This window comes from Notolepis coatsorum (assembly GCF_963971535.1).
Source record: "Notolepis coatsorum genome assembly, chromosome: 10".
Taxonomy (NCBI): Eukaryota; Metazoa; Chordata; class Actinopteri; order Aulopiformes; family Paralepididae; genus Notolepis; species Notolepis coatsorum.
Window position 1 is genome coordinate 44,229,574 of NC_140174.1, and position 20,922 is coordinate 44,250,495.

At 43.1% G+C, this 20,922-nt stretch overlaps 1 protein-coding gene across 2 annotated transcripts in view; it reads left to right on the top strand.

The window, feature by feature from the left end:
- The window catches only part of sec24c (SEC24 homolog C, COPII coat complex component), a 63,415-nt gene that overhangs the window by 14,862 nt on the left and 27,631 nt on the right, over window positions 1–20,922 (top strand). For both annotated transcript variants that reach the window (XM_084323787.1, XM_084323788.1), the window contains 10 exons: window positions 4,257–4,426; window positions 4,572–5,288; window positions 5,383–5,525; window positions 12,354–12,462; window positions 12,690–12,817; window positions 15,601–15,739; window positions 18,439–18,554; window positions 19,046–19,170; window positions 20,049–20,240; window positions 20,344–20,437. In XM_084323787.1, the coding sequence (XP_084179913.1) occupies window positions 4,257–4,426; window positions 4,572–5,288; window positions 5,383–5,525; window positions 12,354–12,462; window positions 12,690–12,817; window positions 15,601–15,739; window positions 18,439–18,554; window positions 19,046–19,170; window positions 20,049–20,240; window positions 20,344–20,437 (1,933 nt within the window). The remainder of the gene's footprint in view (window positions 1–4,256; window positions 4,427–4,571; window positions 5,289–5,382; window positions 5,526–12,353; window positions 12,463–12,689; window positions 12,818–15,600; window positions 15,740–18,438; window positions 18,555–19,045; window positions 19,171–20,048; window positions 20,241–20,343; window positions 20,438–20,922) is intronic.

The following is a 20,922-nucleotide window of genomic DNA, read 5'->3' on the forward strand; positions in this document are numbered from 1 at the left end:
TCTGTATGACAGTTTTACTAATTATTTTCGCTAGCAAGATCTCATTTGATTATTCAATCCAGCAGGCAAGTTTAAAGAAATATAATCTGATTGATTGAGGTAATGAGGGACTTGAAATTAGCCTATAGATAACGCATTTAACTTGTCGGCGAGGCGATTGAGCCGTACTGCAATATGTTAATAAAGTTCTAAATCAATTAATCAATCAATGCCGCTAGAGAATCAGATTCTCTGCTATCGATACGTGCTGGCTTTTCAACTGAAGCGGCCGCGCGCATTTAGCCTGGGTCGCAAGTCTGGCTTGAGTTAACGAGACTGAATCCACCTTCGAGGAACAGGAAAATCCCGGCTTCAAACATCGGGTTAACTGAAGCTGGATAATGACATCTTGATCGACTTAGTTGAACCAGGTACAAGAAACAGGGCCCAGGTTCCGGAACAACAGCTCCAAACGAGCTAGGTGTTAAAACGCCCTAGGTCATCGCAACAGGTCCTGCCAGTTGAGTAGAATTCTTAGCTCAATGCAGTTAACTCATATGAGCATGTCAAGTACACTGTAGGAATCATTGAGGAGATTTGAGAATCATGTTTCTTATCAATCCCATGTATTTAAATTTTTTTTATCAAATCTTTTTATAATTTTTTTTTCCCCAGCATGAAACAAAACATATCACAATAATAATAATAATAATAATAATAATAATAATAATAATAATAATAATAATAATAATAATAATAATAATAATAATAATAATAATAATAATAATAATAATAATACATAAAAAGACATCCCAGGACAATAAATTAACACAACATGACAAGACAATAATTGAGACAGACTGTACAGTGGTCATCCCAAGCCCCCTCCATCACCATACACGGCAGCCACGATCCCCAACCTTCGAGGACCCGAGTCCGGCGCCCCAGCGAGTCAAAGCATCATGCCTCTTTAACACCACGACATGCCGAGGCCCTGAACCAGGCCCCCCCCCCACCCCGAGCCCGCGACCAAAAAAAATTGACACTCGCTCATTCTCCCCCCCGCTAACCCCAGGACCTCAACGTGAGTCAATCACAATACATTATTCAGTAATCAAAATTTCCAAACTTATATGCGTTTTTTTTTTTTTTTTCCACTTTTTCTCCCATTTTCTATATTTTCTCCCATCCCAATTTCGTATCATCCAATTCAACCCTCCCCTGTCACAAACGCTGTTTCTTGCCTCCCACAAGCCGGCTGCAATGTGGACTAAGTCATACATAGCACAAGTCCCCTCCGGTACTTGAGGTAACAGCAGTCGCATCTTTTCACCTGCGCAGCTCGACCTCTGTGGCGAGGAGTAACGCGTGGGAGGCTCACGCTGCCCCCGACACTTCCTGATTCTACTGCGCAGGCGCACCAACCGACCTGTAGGAGTCGCTGTCCACAACGGCCGATCCCCACCCATCAGTTTCCCACCCCCTAATACGGCCAATGTGTATTAGTATGAACGACCAGCTAAACTGAAAGCAATGTGGAGCGCTGGGCTCGAACAGGCAAGCCCAGCGTCTCCGTCATTCGCGGTGAGCGCCTTGCCCACTACGCCACGTAGCCGCCCCCAACTTATATACGTTCTTTTAACTTTGCCACAGCAGCCAACCAAATCGCGATATTAGATTAATTAACCCCTATAACATGTGCAGTGGATATCTCCAGATAGATCACATCAAGATAGGTGAGAAACCATACCTTCGGGCAGAGTTTGTCTGGGTGAACCCAACGTGAGGCAATACATTTTTTTGCTGCTGTGAGGCCGGCCAAAATGAGTCTTTTCACATGTGTAGAGGTCGGTAATTGAGAGACATCATTCAATAACAATACAGAAGGAGATACAGGTATGGTCAGAGAGAAAATGTCTGAGAGCTGAGATGTAACATTTTCCCAAAAAATCTCAATAGTTTAGTTTATTCGGATCCCCATTAGCCATTGCCACAGGCATAGGCTACTATTACTGGGGTCCACACAAATCAATACAATACAATAAAATCAATACAATACAATTAATACAATACAATACAATAAAACAATACAATACACCTCAATAACACCTAAAAATATTATATAATAAAATATCACCTATCACACATAAAATATCTAAGTTCACCAATCACACATACCCATCTACTCAATCATGTTTCAAGCCATATATGTTCACTTAAAGCATAACAATACATCTCAATACAATATACAAATATATTAAAAATCTAAGTTCAACAATCACACATACCCATCTTCTCAATCACCCACTATGTTTACTTAACTGACAGTACCACTCTTTCTTATATGATTTTTAAGGTGTTTTTTAAATGTCTGTTTGTCTTCAACCCTAGTTAGTGCAGGTGGTAAGGAATTCCATGCAGTCATGGCTCTATACATCACAGTCCTTTTCATTGCATTTGTTCTTGGCATCTTTACAGTACATATTTCCATTGACACATGCCTGGTGGAGTAACTGTGTCTGTTGATTGTGAATTGTATCTCATCATATAGACAAGCAGGTTTTTTGTTCTTATATATATAGGAGGGCATTCCCAGTACATAATGCATAAATGTTCCTGTGGCACCGTTTGGACACAAGGTACATCGAGAGTCAGGTCTGAGACCCATTCAATTCAATCGTCTAGGGCAGTGATTCCCAACCTGGGGTCCGCCAGACCACAGATGATTTTTTTTTTTTTTTTTTTTTTTTCAGATAAATATTTAATTCGCATATTTTTATCATCAGAAGCATGAATAGTCTCTCCACTACAATACAAAATAAAGATAAATAAATAAACATCTAGACATGATTTTTGAACATTAACAGTAGGCTACCGGGTAGCCGCTAAAACGCGAATCAGTTGACTATCACTTTCCGTAGCTAGCCTAGCACGCTAGTTAACTTTCTCGGCTCATCTGCAGTCAGCCGCCAGAGGCGAAAATGTGTGACAAACGAAAAGGAGATGACGGCAGCTCATCTGCAAAAAAAGTTAATACCTACAGCAATCGCGAAAATTACATCACCATGGGCTTCACTGAGGGACCAGACAAATGACCTGAGTGTGTGATTTGTGGAGAAAAGTTGGCAAACTCGAGCCTGAAGCCCAGCAAGCTGAAGAGACATCAGGCGTCTAAGCACCCAGAAACCGTTGGGAAGGATCCAGACTTTTTTCGGAGGAAAGAACAGTCTCTCAAGGCGAACAAGCCCGTTGATGTTAGAGTAGCGTGGAGCAGGGCTGGCAGTGATTTACAGAAGGCTACCGAAGCCTCCTTTGAGTGTTCGCTTTTAATTGCAAAAGCAAAGAAACCGCACAATATTGGCGAGCAGCTCATCAAACCAGCCTGCATCAAAATGGTTTAGAAACTGTGCGGATAAACTAAAATCAGTACCACTCTCGAACAATGTAGTGAAAGACCGAATTGATAAGATGTCAAGTGATTGCGAGCAGCAGCTGTCAGAAAAGCTTAGAAAGGGTCCATTTGCCATACAACTTGATGAAACTACAACTGTCGCAGACGAGGCTGTGCTCATCGTTTATGTGCAGTATATCGAAAATGAGGATCTGAAGCAGGACATTCTCATGTCGGTCAACCTTACTACCACCACTCGAGGTGAGGATATTTTTACTGCAGTGGATTCTTACTTCATTCAACATAAATGCAAACCGTTCACCATTAGGGCCTGATTTGAGAGGATGAATACAGGATTTGAATATTGGCCAACATTTTGAAATACATAGATGAGATTTGTTGATTGAAGGCACAAGTCAAAGAAGCATAGTGGGTCTAATTATGATGCATATGCCTGTGTATAAGCAGTTTGTTATTAAAATGACAAAAAAAAGTATTAAAATGACAAAAAAAAGTATTTTATGGTATTTTATTAGGAGGGGGGTCCAGGAATTTCATCAGAGATGTTTGGGGGTCCCTGGGGGAAAAAAGGTTGGGAACCCCTGGTCTAGGGGTTAAATAAGTCCTGTGAACAAAATTTAGATTAATCTGTTGGTGATCTGGGTTGTGTGAGGATACTGGATAGCCGAACATTTTCCCAGACTGCATCCCAATCAAAATCCCATGGTTCTTGATACCCAAACCCTAGTTGGCTATGAGGTTTTAGCGTATATAATTATGCAGGGATGTGGTTTTTCTTCTTCCCTTTTTAAAATGTTCACTCAGTGATCACATCCCTGAACACGTACTTGTATATTGTGCTGACTGAGTGTATGTATATTTCCAGGCCTGCAGTGTCTCAGCCATACGACCAAGGGGCACTGAACATGTCAGGGCCGCACCCCTCCTACCCACAGCAGTATGGAGCCCCACCCAGCATGCAGCAGGTCACCAATCAGATGACTGGCATGCAGATCGCCTCTTCTGGACCGCCCACCCCTGCAGGCCCAGGATATGGTGAGAGTTAACAGAAGTACCGTAATGGTTACAGTTCATATTGATTCATTGATTGCACAGGAATGTGTCCACCACAGGCCTCTGTTTGGTCACTCACTGACGCCCTGAGTCAAATACACCTTCTTCTCTCCTCCTCTCTCCTCAGCTCCTCCTCACAGCTCTCAGCCTCCAGTCAGTGCCGCCTACTCGGCAGCACCTCCTCCTTCGTATACCCAAGCCCCTCCCCCTGCCTCCGTAGCCCCCACCCAGCCCCCTTCTCCCAGTGACCCTGCACCTCCACAGCAATACTACGGAGCTCCTCCCTCCCAACAGCCGTTTACCCCCCCTGCTCCTCCTTCCTCTCAACAGCCATTCGCCTCCTCCGCTCCCCCTCCTTCCCAACAGCCGTTCACCTCCTCCGCTCCTCCTTCCTCACAGCAAGCCTTCCCCCCATCCTCCTACTCCGGTCCTGTGCCACCCAGCCAAGCTCCAACCCCACCAGTGTCCCAGCCACAGCAGTCCTTCCCCCCTGCACAGCCCCCCTTCTCCTCTGCCCCTCCGCCTGTCGTCCAGCCTTCCTATGCCTCTGGCCCGCCTCCCCCTGCCCAGGTTTCCTTCCCTCCTAGAGCTCCCTCCTCTCAACCTGGGCCCTTCCCTCCCACGGGCCCTCCTCCCTCCTCTGCTCCCCCTGGGCAGTACCCGGGCCCCATGCCTCCCCAGTCCTCTCCTTACCACTCTGGCCCCCCTCCTCCCAGAGTTCAGATGCCCCCCACCTCCATGGCCCAGGCCAACCACCTGCCCCCTGGACCACCAGGGCCAGTGGGCCCCCCGGGACCTCAGCAACAGCCTGGCATGCAGGGAGGATACCCGCCCCAGCAGAATGGTGAGTGGATGGGCCTGTGTCCTCTCTGACCCACGGCAGGCATTTCAGTGCCATCGGATTCTCCATCGCTCAGCTGTTCTGTATTCTTCTCCAGGTGCTTTCGGGCAAGTACGAGGCCCCCAGCCTGGCTATGCAGGCCCGTATCCTGCGCAGCCCAACTACGGAGCCCAAGCACCAGCCCCGGCACCTGCTCCCCAAGCACAGAAGAGACTTGATCCAGACTCCATCCCCAGCCCGGTAAGACGCAGTCACACCTCCCCCAGCCATAAGCTGATATGACAACAACATACACAGCGTCTGTCTATGGCCCTGATTTAATAAACACATCTTGAGATACAGTGGTTTATGATGTTACTTGTTGTTGTTGTTGTTGTTGTTGTTGTTGTTGTTGTTGTTGTTGTTTAGGTGTGTCTGTGTTAATGTTTGAAAATGTGATGAGTATTCTTTGCATGCATCACGGCAGTCTAACTGAAATTATCTCTTCTCTTCAAGTAGTCTTTTTGAAAATGTAGAACGACTTAGCATGTGCATCAGACAGGCTATATCAGGCTTATTTGCTTGTACCTGTGATATAGCCTGCAGTAATCACTAATCTATAATCAATGCTACTGATCAATTCTAATCGGGAACATATCAACAGGCTGCCTGCCACTCAGAATAATCCTGCTGAGTCTTCTCTTCTCACACTCTGCCCCCCCCCCCCCTTTTTTTATTTTTTATCTTTCACTCTTTTTTGTATTTTTCTTTTTCAATTTTTTTTGCGCATTTTGCTGGACAAACTCTGTTTTGAATATAAAGCAAGCGTCTGACCTGCCGGCTGTGCAGAAATCAAGACATAGAATAGACCCAGACGCTATCCCCAGCCCAGTAAGTCTCCTGTGTGCCTGCCTCTTGCTTTGCCCTGTCCCTCTCCTCTCTGTTGCTCTAACCTTTTAGCTTGCACACCCTCACACCACCTAACATTAGCCTCTAACCTCCTGGCTCTATTGACAAGCTTTGTTTGTATATACAGATCTATAATGAACCGCCACAGATTCTGAGGATTAAGTCAAAACTTGTCCTAACTAATTATTGCAAGTTCGCATTGTGTTTTCAAAGGGATCAACAGAAAGCTCAGAGTCTCGATGACGGCTGGTGGGGTGAAAACACAAGCCGCTGCTGAAATACAGTATAACATTACCCTCTTCTCTCCGAAGTCTCCTTTCAAATACTCCAATGGCACCTTCTTCTGTGGTTTTCTGGGAAAGCTTGATGAACGCTCGGTGCTGCTACCACTGGTTGCCAATAAAACACATTACTATCATTACTATCACTGTTAACCTGTCAGGTCAAGGTGCTGATCTTATTGGCGACCAGTGGTAGCAGCACCAATCACTCGTCAACTGGAGGATTTGAAAGGAGAGACGGGGTCATTTTATACTGTATTTCTGCAGCAGCTGTGTGTTTTCCCTCCACCAGCCTTCATTGAGACTCCTCTATATGCACACAAAGCTTGTCAATAGAGCTACTAACCTCGTAAAGACGGTGGTGTTCAACATGTTGATGGAGGGGCGGTGATGGCAATGCCATCATGTTCTAAAGGGGCATGTTCACACCTAGCTTGTTTTAAACCTTGGAGTGGTTTCCTTTAGTGAAAAAATGCCATTTGAACTCAGAGGACGCCTGAAAACACGAGCCGGTCTCTTCCAAGCAAACCAGGGTGCGGTTAGTTTAACCAATTACAGGAAACTACCCCAAAACATGGTTTTGAGGGTGAAAGGAGACAGATTTTGAGGTCTGATGGCAGATGCAGTTACCTATGCTTGGATTTCTGACAAAAATATCAATTGTCTCGAGGAACAGTAGAGCGATGCTGCTGAAAGTCAAAACATGATGACGACAGTAAGGTGTTCTATATAGTGATGTGGTGATGTTAAAACATGATGACGACCGTAAGGTGTTCTATATAGTGATGTGGTGAAGTTAAAACATGATGACGACAGTAAGGTGCTCTATGTAGTGATGTGGTGAAGTTAAAACATGATGACGACAGTAAGGTGCTCTATGTAGTGATGTGATGAAGTTAAAACATGATGACGACAGTAAGGTGCTCTATGTAGTGATGTGGTGATGTTAAAACATGATGACGACAGTAAGGTGCTCTCTATGTAGTGATGTGGTGATGTTAAAACATGATGGCAACAGTAAGGTTCTCTATGTAGTGATGTGATGTTATGGGGGGTGTACTTAGGTTGAAAATAGTTCCTGCATGAAACGGCTCACAACAAGGTCTGTGGACTATCTTGAGTATCGAGGTCATGTTTTCTGGAAAGAGACATTGCTTTCGATTTTTTCAATGTGTTTCTTTGGCGCTTTGAACTCCACAAACAGGGCACGAAATTAACTTTTTGACTCACCGGCCAGTGGCGGGTAGATGGGAAGAATCTACCCGCCAAGCATATTTCTTACCTGCCAACTTTTTTTTTATTAAAAAAATAATAATTATTATTTTATATATAATTCTTTTTTAATAAAATATATATATTATATAATCATACTTGTAGTTGTATTATCTGCGAGACATCGCCACCTCGCTGTCTGCAAACAGCTCCACTGTCTGTGAGTATACTCGAGTGGCCTCCAGCTCCAGCAAGGATTCTCCGGCGCTGCAGCTAGACCTAAACTCTACATTCAGCATGAAAGGATTCTCCTGCGCTGCACCTAGTCCCTATTCAGCAGCCCTCATGCGATGTAAGCCAGGGGCTCAAATACGCATGTTGTAGGACATTGATGTCAGAAGCTATCTGTAGCTACTGCTGGATGGCGTTGGGACAACGCCTCTGAACTATTTAGTTTACTGGGACATTTCGTAGTGACTAGTGAGCTAACGTGGGCTAACATGAGCTACCTAGCCAACGGAGGTATTATGCACTGGACACTTGCTGGAGCAGTTGTTGATGTCGGGAGCTATCAGTAGCTAGCCGGCTGGATAACGTTACACAATGCCTCATGTATTAAACTAAAAGTGAATAGTTGACTGGGTCATTTTGTAACAGTAGCTAACATTAGCCCACAGAGGTCCCTCTGACTAGACTAACATCACGGTGACTGTCCGAGGCAATAGCCTCTGTTTACATGCAGCATACAGAAACAGGTGCGGGAGGGGTAGGAGCAGCAGTGCGCTGCTTGTCTGTGCTGAGACAGCGAGTGAGAACTGCGCTAAGAATTGGATCATGATTTTCGGTTTTCACATGACTATTATTGCCCGCCATACGGCGGGCAGACCTCTCAGTGGGAGGCGCCAAACGTAAAAACTGCCCGCAAATGGCGCTTGGCGGGCTCTAGTTTCGCCCCTATTCAGTCCCATTGTATTGGACTGAAGGCAGATATACAAAACTAGGCAAACAACACCTAAACTATGGATGAATAAATGGCACTCCGGGTAAGGGGGGGAATGTATATACATTTTTCTTTTTTTTCGGTGAACTGTCCCGTTAAAGTGTGTGCTGCCCTGTGGCAATGTGGAAACTCAGCTGATGAAAAAGCTTATTGGTTATTTACAGTTACATTTTGTAATTTAGCTGACGCTTTATCCAAAGCGACTTAAGTCAGCAGGAAGGGTACAACTCTTTCAGCTGAGTAACAATCAAAGTAATCAAAGTGTTGAAACTTCAGTGTTGAGTGCATAGTAGTAGATGTTATGATGAACATGACCATGACCAAAAACTGTCCAATAATGACCTTCCTGTGAATCCCTGTGACTTGCCCTGGTTTGCTTGCAATTTGGCTGTGTGAACCTATTCAAACTAATATTATTTTTTATATATAAACCTTTCCATCATGGTCCAGACCAAACAAAACAAACTGTAGGTGTGATGATCGCACCCTAAGATCATGTTCTATTATATATCAATGGCTCTGTCACCCTGAACAGCCCCTGTCCTTAAAACTCTTGTCCTACATTTTGAATACCTCTGCTTTGCCTATTTATAGCTCAGAGCTGTAACCCTGCCCACCCCTCTATCTCAACCCCACTACCCTCCGTTTGTATGACTTTGGTCGGCATCTTAAATTGAAGGAATTTGACTACGGTGCCTTAGCCCCTGGGTTTGGTCGTTCGTTGGGGTGTTCAGACTGCTACCCATTTCAACCCTCTCATCCCCCACCCCTTTCTCTCCCCCTCCCCCCTGCCCTGCATGCCAGCCTGCAGTGTCTGTCTTGACTTACTCACAATTCCAAGCATAAATGGCATGCACTGAGGAATCCCGGCTGTCCAGGTGTTTGTTGGGGGGTGTGCTTTATTTTTGCTTTTCTGAGTGTTGTCATCACATTGTATCCTGGATCTATAGATGGTTTCAAAGTGACAGTAACATTCTAAAAGGACCCATCAAAGTGTATTTCTTGTTGCAATGTGAAAACAGTCTATATACTTATCTAGGGAACAGTTTGGACCCAAATGTATTTCCTGTCAGTTATTGCATAAAGCAAACATTGCAACAGGAAATAAACCTTTTACGTTATCAATGTCACTTTGAAACTGTCTATACATTTATATGATCCCTTGACAATTAATGTTGGAGACTCATCTATTTTTTTCAAACATTCCATATGCTTTAAACATCTGGGGACACTGGGCTTTGAACATTTTATTTTGGGTGGGGGATTTTCCACTTCCTGTAAACTTTACCCCTAGCCAAAGTCCTACTTACCAATAATGAGTCTTTTCTCAGCACAATCCATGCTGTTCTTCATATTGGAAACTCACAGCCACAAAAGTAACGCAAAGTCAATGGGGCCATGCTCCAATCTGTACAAGCCCAGAAGTAAATTCTGAAACCTGCTTTGGATGCATTGTGGAGTAGAACCCGACTGATACATCAGATGGCCGATATTAGCCCATCACAGATTAGATTAGATTGTACTTTATTGTCATTATATTTGCATACGAGATTTGGGACTCAAACGTAAGGTGCAGTAATAAAATCACACAAGTAAATAAAAGAGAAACATAAAATACTATACAGAAACATTAAATACTATACAATAAGACAATGTTACAATCCTGTACAATATACAAAATAGCTCATTAGAAAAGGGGGTAGATATTGCTTGGATTCGGGAAAAATGGGCTTGACTATTTTCAAAGGGGTCCCTTGACCTCCAGTACATATCTTTGTCGCGACACAAAATTTGAGGGATCCTTGCTAAAATGTGAGAATTGTATTACGCCCAGTTATCGGCCTCAAACATCCAGTATCGTTCAGGCTCTATTCTTGAGTAGATGTCAGCGCTTCTTTCAGCACTTGTACAGGCTGCAGCATGGTCCCATTGATTTTGAGTTTGTTTTGTGGCTAACTAGGCAGAGCTGTGGGTATGAAGAACACCATGGGTTTTGCTGAGAAAGGACTCTAGCGATTGACAACATAATTTGGTATGTAGTGAATAGGACTAGGGGTTCAACATTACCTCTTTAACAGGCACCCAGAAAAGTCGGCATTTCTTTTACTTGAACTTGAGGACTGCATACTTTTTTTGCTAAGCTTAGTTTTATACTTATATCACATGCATAAGCTTGGTCTCTTTTGAAAGATAACATTCTGAAGTTACTAATGCAAAAAGGAAATTCACTTTTAGTGCTAATGAAATAGAGTAACGGAATGGGTCTTTGAGAGAAATCCGGGTAGCTATCCTAAATCCATTTCGTCATCCACGGCCGTTCATTCGAAGTGTGATTCACTTCTGGTTTTCACTTGTCAACTTTCACCTAGATCCCTTATTCGCACCCCCCACGTGGGGTATCATTGGAAAGGTACACTCATTGGCTACAACGCTGACCAATCATTTTCGCCATCAGCGGATAATTGGCAGTTCTTGAGCGTCGGGAGTCCGGGGTGGTCATCTGAAAAGGCGTAAAAAGACACTCGCCTGACATATCGTCATGTAACTTGAGAACCGAGGCACGGATTTGGTCGAGTGAGGTGGCGTTCGAACGGCAACAAATAGATCTTTCGAACAGTAATTTATATGTCCCGCGAAAAATGCAGCCACTGGTCTTATACGACCCAGTGCACGTTAAGAGGTTAATCCTCCAAATGTACCTCTATTTTGTATTGGAATTGTGAAAACTCCTATACTGTATCTCGGTCAGTGATGGTTCACTGTAGCTCGCTAGGTTATTGTTTCACAGACAAAACAACCCTGGTTTAACAGCTGCAAACCCAGGTAAGTGGGCGAAGAGTTTGCAGGTAAAGGAGATTCCCCAATACCATTTCAAAAGCACGTGTCCCCTAATGTAGGAAGTGCATGGAATGTTGACAAAAATGGAGAGGTCACAGATGCCAATTCGACTATACCCAGAGAAACACTAGTATAATATTCATCATACCTCCATTTGTTTTTTAAGGGTCTGTAAGTTGTTAAAATAAGTGGTCTACATGTTAAAATTGTAGCTCTACATTCTGACAACCATCACTGATATACAGTGTTTGTTTGGTCAGTAACATGGGTCTCTCAGTCCCTCCGGCTCTGGAGTAAACAGAAAATAAATGTTCTAGTATCCTGTTGCCACATCATCCAATCAGGAGAGAGAACTCGACACTGCAAAAATGGTCTGACCAAAATAAGAAATACAACTTAGTTATAAGCAAATATGTGCGTGAAACAAACAAGTACAATAATCTACCAGTCCAGTAAGCAAAGTTGGCTTGGAAATATTTCTTGAAATAAGTACAAATATCTAGCGTTCTCTCTCCTGATTGGATGAAGTGGTAAGGGATACCAGAATTATTTTATTGTGTTTACTGCAGAGCGGAGGGACTGGGATACCCATGTTACTGACCAAACACACTATATCAGAGATGGCTGTCAGAATGTAGAGCTATTTAACAGAAAAGAATACCACTTACAGCATCTTTAATTGTCTTTAACATATCATTGTTTGTAGGGTTATTTGAACACATTCTCCTGTGTGGGTGAAGATGTCTGATCCATGGAAAATGGGTTGTGTGAAGCCATGTGTCTGTGTATCTGCACTGCGACTGTGTTGCCTTTACCGTTGCCTTTCCTCCATCTTCCTCTTCCACTCAGATCCAGGTGATCGAGGATGACAAGTCTAAGAGCAGTGAGCCTTTCACCACAGGGGTCAGAGGTCAGGCTCCCCCTCTCGTCACTACCAAGTTCCAGGTCAAAGATCAAGGTAGGTCAATTTCCGGTAAAATACTTGTTTCCCTTATGTATGTTTGGCTAGATGTGGCTTACTAGTATGGTTTTGTTTGTGTCTCCACTGATTTAGATGGCCAGTCAAACAATGTCTGATCAACTGCCCTTATGTGGGAAAATAACCCTGGCCAATGTGATGGTATTGGGTCACGGAGGCTTCTTGAGAGAGGGTGGTATAAAATGATTTATGTTTTGTGTGTGCAGGGAACGCCAGCCCCAGGTTTATCCGCTGTACAGCCTACAACATACCCTGTACGTCTGACATGGCCAAACAGTCCCAGGTGCCGCTAGCTGCCGTCATCAAGCCCCTCGCCACGCTGCCACCAGACGAGGTGAGAGACACATTGACTGCGGTTTAGGGATGGACTCGATTACGTTTCAACTGATTTGAATTGTTACCACCAAATTCGTCCACCGGGGGTGCCGCTGAAACCGAGATCACGCTCTTAAATAGCATGAGTTGTTACAGGAAGACAACACTGCTAGTACCGTGAATTTGTTGCATTGGAGTGCAGCTAGTTTGGTGTTATTTAACACATTGACTGCCGGCTATTATCCTCATCCTTAGCAGCTGACGCCATCACTGTAAACGGTGGGAGTCACTCACCTTGTTTGCAGGGCTATAACTATTTAAATATTATAGCTATATATGCAATACTATGGCCCATTTGACATCGGGTATCTATCGTTCAAGATGTGAAAAAGGAATATCTTTTCCATCCATACATTGTCGTTTTATACTGTGGTGAATATAAGTATAGTTTTAGAGTGGTCTAGGACAGTGGTTCCCAAAGTCGGGGTCGCGACCCAAAGGTGGGCCGCGAGCAGCCACGGGTGGGCCGCGAGATGATTTAAAATTTTTTTTTTTTTTTTTTTTTTTTTTGTCAGGCCACTGAACTTAGAAGCAGGCCAGGACAGTGTTTCTAGTTGTATTCTAAAATTATATTCTATTGTATTCTAAAATGTGACTATATGGTTTTATATTAACTTAATAAATAAACAAAAATGAAAAATCTACTTATTTCAACGAACATTTCAAACTAAATAACAGATTATGCACATAAAACGCTGAAAACAACCGAAGCAACAATAGTATTTTAATGAGGCTATTATTATTATCATTATTATTTTGCAACAAGTTAGCCCTCTCATAAATAGCACATATAAATGAATAACTAACTTGAACTAACTTAATAGGATTGAAGTGATATTTGGCTTAAAAAATCGGTCACCTGGCAAAAAAAAAAAAAAAAAAAAAGCCAGACGATGTGCATTGGGCCGCGGCTCTCTGACGCCTTATTTTCTGGGCCCTGGCCTGAAAAGTTTGGGAACCCCTGGTCTAGGATAATTCCTGGAACGCTAGTAATAGGCCGCAACGCATATTATACTTAATCCATTGTCATTTTGTCCCTATACACGCTACAATAAAAAATTAAATGCATATGATCGGTATATTATGTTCCATCATGCATGCACGAAAGGGGGCGGGTGGGGGTCGTTTATGATTAATTGATTGTCAATAACGGCATTTGTTAGTACAACAGCATACGTTGATCAGAGCGATGGCTCTGATGGCAATGGACAACCAAGCTGAAATTAACGTTAGATTGCTCTTACCTGTGGCCGATGAGACTGCAAAAAGAATATTCCAATTATTTGATTGCCATCTGCTAGATCGTATGTCCATTTGGCCCACGCCATAACCCCCAAAAGCATAATGATTCTGGCGTCCCGAAGGCGATTCAATGCAATCGAGTGTGTATCTTGATCCATGTTACAAGATAACTCCGCCCGGAAGACATTCAATGACGCACAGTCACACTTCCTTCAGAAAGTAAGTGCAACACCGGCCGCATACCACCAGACGGCGGTATCGGACCGTTGCAATCTCAGACAGAGTGCCACACATTTCCACAGCACAGCAGGATGAATTATGAATGGAAATAGCGAATAAAAGAAATAACGAGTATACTCGTTGGCAGAATTCGATTGGCGGGCTATAACGAGTTGACTGTTGGCGGCCATTGTGTTAAGGACTAGAAATGGCGGTTCATGTTTGCGCATTTCCAAGTTGTGCCAGCAACATGTCACCCACCCGACAGGCGTGTCGTTCGTGAACTATTTATACAGACCTGCCGTTCCACGAGTGGAAAGACCTGAGTGGAGGTAGTGTAACTGCCTAAAAGTACAAACCCAAGTAAATGGAAGATTGCTCCACTTTGCCCTGGGTCGCCTCTTTCTTAGGACTACAACGATTTCATGACGGCGTCATGTCCTCGCGTTTAAATCATCCGGTTTCCGATGCAATGCACAGAGATTTTTATAAGCTCATATTTAGCTAATAACACTTAAAATCTGTTAAAACAAACGTAGTGCTGAAAATATACACTTTGACTGCTGTTTTGATGGGGTTAGGGTCTTTACTCTTGGCTATGTTTGAAAAAGAAACAACATCACTTAAAGAAACATGCCAACCTTTTGGGAAATTAGCTTATTTGCCATCTACCCTGCAGTTAGACAAGCAGATGCATACCCTTTTCTTCTGTGTGCATGCATTAGGCTTAGGGAACAGCCGCACCGTTAGCCTAATAATAATAATAATAATAATATCTTACATTTATATAGCGCCTTTCAGGAGACCCAAGGAGCTTAACAGCTATGGGAGGGGGACAGGGAACAACGTAACAACAAAATAATAATCAAAAGGAAAGAGAGAAAGAAAGAAAGCGAAGAAAAAAGGGGAAATCAGGCAAGTCATTTACAAATTTGGTGAAAAGGTGGGTTTTGAGCCTAGCTTAGTCATTCACTGGAAGTAGGTGTGCCAGTGTAGCCTAGTTCCCAACAGTCATGAAATACACTGCTTGTCTAACTCCAGGGTAGATGGCAAATAAGCTAATTGCCAAAGCTAAAGGCATGTTCCTTTAATATGGACTGTACTGATCTATTTGTGACGTGAAATTAATCTCGGCCCAGTACCGGGCCGATCGGCTTAAGAGGTTAAATATAGTTATCCGAATGTGTAATGTTAGATCATGAGGTTTATCCATCAATGGACACTTAAAAGAATCATGGGACTATGTCTTTGTTTTTTCCCCTCATTCAAATAATATCTCAGACCCCTCCGTACCTGGTGGACCACGGCGAGGGTGGCCCCATCCGCTGTAACCGCTGTAAGGCCTACATGTGCCCCTACATGCAGTTCATAGAGGGAGGGCGGCGCTTCCAGTGCGGCTTCTGCAGCTGTGTCACAGACGGTCAGTGTGTGTGTGTGAGGGCTAGGGCTGACCCCTATTAGTCGATTAGTCGAGTAATCGGTCGAAAGGAGCCGTAGTCGACTGCCAACCTCTTAGTCGAATAAAAAAAAAAGTTTTATAATTATTATTATTATATATATTTTTTAGCATTCTTACCTAAAGAAAAGAGGCCTCTAACGCTAATAGACACGCATACCAGAGGCTAACTGCCTACGAAAACAGGCACAGAGGCACTAAAAGAGGATTTCACCCATCTAATGAACACACTAGACTAGACAAATATCAAGATGTATCCATCAGTGGACCAATTGCATGCTTTTGCAGAGGACAAGAAGCCTTCAGTCGACTCCTTCAGACATTAAGCACCACCACAGCCCAAATGGAATGATAAAAAAAAACAATACAAAAAATATTATACCTTTATTAATTTTTTTTAGTCGACTAACGGCAAATTTTGGCCAATCATAGTCGACTATCCAAATCCTTAGTCGGGGACAGCCCTAGTGAGGGCTATAGACTGTTTCGTAAACACCCATCAGCTATTGATATTGGCAAACAATGCAACACAATAAACTAATATACTGTTCCCAAGCAACGCAATTCCACCAAAACCATGTATATTAACTCTTTAATTGCCAGACCCAAGATATCTCGGGTTAACTCGCCATGTGTTTGCTGCCAGACCCGCGATATCTCGGGTTTTGGTTGTTTATTCTTTTATTCGATATTTGTATTCATCCAGGGACCTCGGTGTTACCATAGGAAATGAGTCTGAGATCGCCAAAGTGCAATACCGGCTGCATCCTACTAGACGGCAGTATCGAGCACCCTTTGAAACCTTATATCTTACCCTGTGTTACGTTCAAATCCCTCCGGGCACAGTTTTCTGGGTCAGGCGAGTCGAGCGGATCGCTTGATCGCATTGAAGCGCGTCAAATGCCCCCGATGCATGTGTTGTGGTGGGTTATGTCGTGGACCAGATGGCGATCAAACAATTGGAATATTCATTTTGTTATACCCCTGATCAGAGGTAAGGACTATCTGACGTCAATTTCAGCTTGATCGTACAATGTTTTCAATCCCATCCAGCTGACCAGTGTTTTTAGTGTATAAAACGAATGCCGTTACTGGCAATCAAAGCATCAGAAATGACCCCCCCCCCCCCATTCATGCATTCATGATGAAACATAATACCTATTATATGCATTTGATTTGGAAATAGTAGCGTGTCCAGGCAAGAAACACCAACGCTTATAGTAGAAGTCACTGTCAAATTACCATAGTATTGTCCCCATAGCTATAATATAGAATATAGATATAGCTCTCCAAACATAGTGACGCACAGTGAAAATATGTAATGGAAACCTGGCACGTTAGTTACAAGGCCAAGACTAATAGCTGGTACTGAATGAGTTAAACCATTATGCCTTTGTGTGAAAGAATGAATGAATGAAAAAAAGAAATGTGCCCATTTTCAGAATTAGGCCCAAACTGGGCAGTTATTTTGCATGCAGTACAAATAGCTTACTTTAGCCTTTCTTATAAGTAATTTTCACATACATACATACATACATACATACATACATACATACATACATACATACATACATACATACATACAAACAAACATACACACATGTATATATTATTTAGTAAATTGTTTAACTGTAAAATATCCCACCATGTTTTTAGTCCCTGATATTGGAACGTTTTTAGATATCTGCATTAGCCTCAAAAATCCATCGGTCAGGCTCTAGTTCTTAAGACTGCTCTTAACTCATTGACCGCCGGGAATTAGACGGGGCCCTGCTCTAGCACTGCCACGCTTTAAAAGATAGGAATGCATCACCTTGTTTGTAGAGCTATAACTATATTCTATATTATAGCTATGGATACAATACTATGGCCCATTTGACATCACCTATCTTATCGTTCAACATGTGAAAAAGAATACATTTTTCCATCCATACGTTCCCGTGTTATACCGTGGTGAATATAAGTATGGTTTTAGAGCAGTCTAGGGTAATTCCCGAAATGCTGAGTTATAGCCGTATACGTCAATTCCACTATAGACGTTGCCGTTTCTTGCCTGTACACGCTATTATTCCGAAATCAAATCTATATCATAGGTATTGAATGCATGAAAGGGGGGGCGGGTCGTTTCTGATTATTTGATTGTCAGTAACGGCATTCGTATTGAACACTAAAAATGCCCGATCGGTATAAAAGCATTGCAGGATCAAGCAAAAATGTACGTCAAATCGACCTTACCTGTGATCGGAAGTATTCCAAAAATAATATTCCAATTGTTTGATCGCCCTCTGGTACATCCAATGTCTATTTGGTCCATGGAATAATCCACCACAACATATGCATCAGGGATATTTGACGCGCTTCAATGGAACCAGGAGAACCGTCCGCCTTGCCCGACAAGGAAAAATGAAACCCGAGACATTTGGCCGTTCCACAGGCCAAGATACAAGGTTACAAAGGGTGCTTGATAGCGCCGTCTAGCTGGATGCGGCCGGTATTGCACTTTGGCTTTCTCAGGCTGATTCCCCATGTTCCCCAAACTCGTCGTTGGCAGGGAATGAGTTAAGACAAACTAGCCAACCTCCTGAATATTACATGGAGGGGTGAAAAACAACAGGACTTGTCCCGGAGAGTCCGTATTGACATCCCTCTCCGTCTCGTTGCAGTGCCTCCCCATTATTTCCAGCATCTGGACCACACTGGGAAGAGGGTTGACTGCTATGACCGTCCAGAGCTCTCGCTTGGCAGCTATGAGTTCATGGCCACTGTGGACTACTGTAAGGTAAGCCCGAGGTCTGTGACACCCAGAAACTGGAGCTTCTGGACACCGCATAATTGATTCTGTGTGCAGGCTGTGGGGAATGTGTTCATTATTAAACAACCAGTCCCTCCCTCCCATGAAAGCTGGCACAGACGGGGCCAGTTAGGTCTGCTAATGCTCTGCGCAACCCCCAGTCTAATGATTGGAATTGCTTGGCTCTGGAGTCAGTGGAGCAGCTTGGCAGTGTTGCTCAGTCATCTTTCATTCTCTCTATCCTCACATTCCCCCTAAATCACTTCAATTGACCTATTTCAAACCCACTCTTTTCTTGATCCTCCAATTACAACAACAGTTGTGATTGGAGGATGAAGAAAAGAGGGCAGGGTTTGAGATAGGTCAATTGGTTTGACTGAACCTTGTTCTCAGTAGCTCGGAGAGGGAAGGGATTAGTTCATAACAGTATATTTGGCCTGTGGAATAGATGGTGTGACTTGTCTCGTCTTCTCTGACAGAACAATAAGCTGCCTCAGCCTCCTGCCTTCATCTTCCTCATTGATGTGTCCTATAACGCTGTGAAGAGCGGCATGGTCAACATTGTGTGTCAGGAGCTTAAGACCCTGCTGGACTACCTTCCCAGGTACACATGCACAAAATAGATGTTCTGTTCATCACAATTATCTGGGCAATTCGATTCGATTCTAGATTAACCTTATTAACTTTTGTGTTACAAAGCTTGTATATTGTTTGTGTCTTTCTTAGCTAATCTTGCCAATCTGTAGGATTTAATTAGCTAATAATTCATAGTTCAATTGACCTGAGGAAGTGAACCATATCACAGCACTGAAAACTAAAAGAAAATAGATTTTTGGAATTTGTGAATTGATATTTCATTTGAAAAGATATAATGTTGATTATCAATTACCCCACTATTATTAGTTTGCAAGAGAACACACTATACATTATACATGACATGGGGCAACATATAAAACAATATTTACATGTTTACAGACATTCACAGTTAATATATGAAAGTTGAATGTACTGCATTTCATTACTTTGAACACCGTATCCTCCAAACATTAGATTAAAGTGTATTGTCATTATACAGCACAAGTACAGTACAACAAAAATAAGTTTGGCATCCAACCAGAATGCAAATGTAACCGTAAAGTGCAACAGCAATATACAATGTACAGGTGATTAAACAGGGTACAAAATGTACAAATGAGTACTACTGAGTGTACTGCTAATCCGATGTATGTACAGAGTTGTAGTGATACAGGTATAAAGACCATATGGTAGTAGTCATACTGGCCAGCAGCGTTACTGAGCAGAGTAGGATATGTACAGATATATATATATAGTATATGTAAAAGTATTATGCGTACGTACAGACAGATGTGGATAGATATATATTTGGTGAGAATAAATATACTAGTAATATATTTATAAATATACTAGTAATATAAAAACATACTAGTAAAATGCAACCCTATCTATATCCACACTCCCCAGAGAGAACCCGGAGACGGAATCTGTGGTGCGGGTGGGCTTCGTCACCTACAACAAGGTTCTGCATTTCTACAACGTGAAGTCCAGCCTGGCGCAGCCCCAGATGCTGGTGGTGTCGGACGTGTCTGACATGTTTGTGCCGCTGCTGGACGGCTTCCTGGTCAACGTCAACGACAGCAGGGTGGTCATCGAGAGGTGAGAGACGCACACACACGGATATGTATAAACACACACACACTAAGACAAATATGTATAAGCGCAGACAAAGTGGTCGGTGCTAATGATACTCGTTCCCTAGCTTGCTGGATCAGATCCCAGAGATGTTTGCAGACACGCGGGAGACGGAGACTGTCTTTGGACCCGTCATCCAGGCGGGACTGGAGGCACTCAAGGTAATGGCCTCTCTCTCGCTTTCCTCCTGTCCTCAGGTACCACTGCCTTGCTCTTTACCATATCACCTTTTGTTCTGTCCACTTACACCATGGTCTGGGGGAATACTCTTTCCCGATTGGCCGGTGGGTTTGCGTTAAAGCAGTTTTAATGCATGTGTAGTTTGGCTCAGGATTAGTCACCGTTCTAAATTCATCCGCTACCCAACCTGTAACCGTAGCAACATTAAAGAGCACAGCTGTCAAAGCTTTATTCGTTATCAACTGCGGCGAAGCCCAGCTGACTCATCAACTTGATAAGCTCACAACCGGGAAGGAAAACACAAACATTTGCGAATGCTTTTTACTTTTTAATTGCCATTACTTTTACCAAACAATATAGATGTTGATCATTAATTTGTGGTTACTGGTCAAAACAGCGTTACCGCTGCATTCCTAATTACCTCCCCCTGATGGGTATGTTGATTGATTGGGTATGTTCCTCTCCA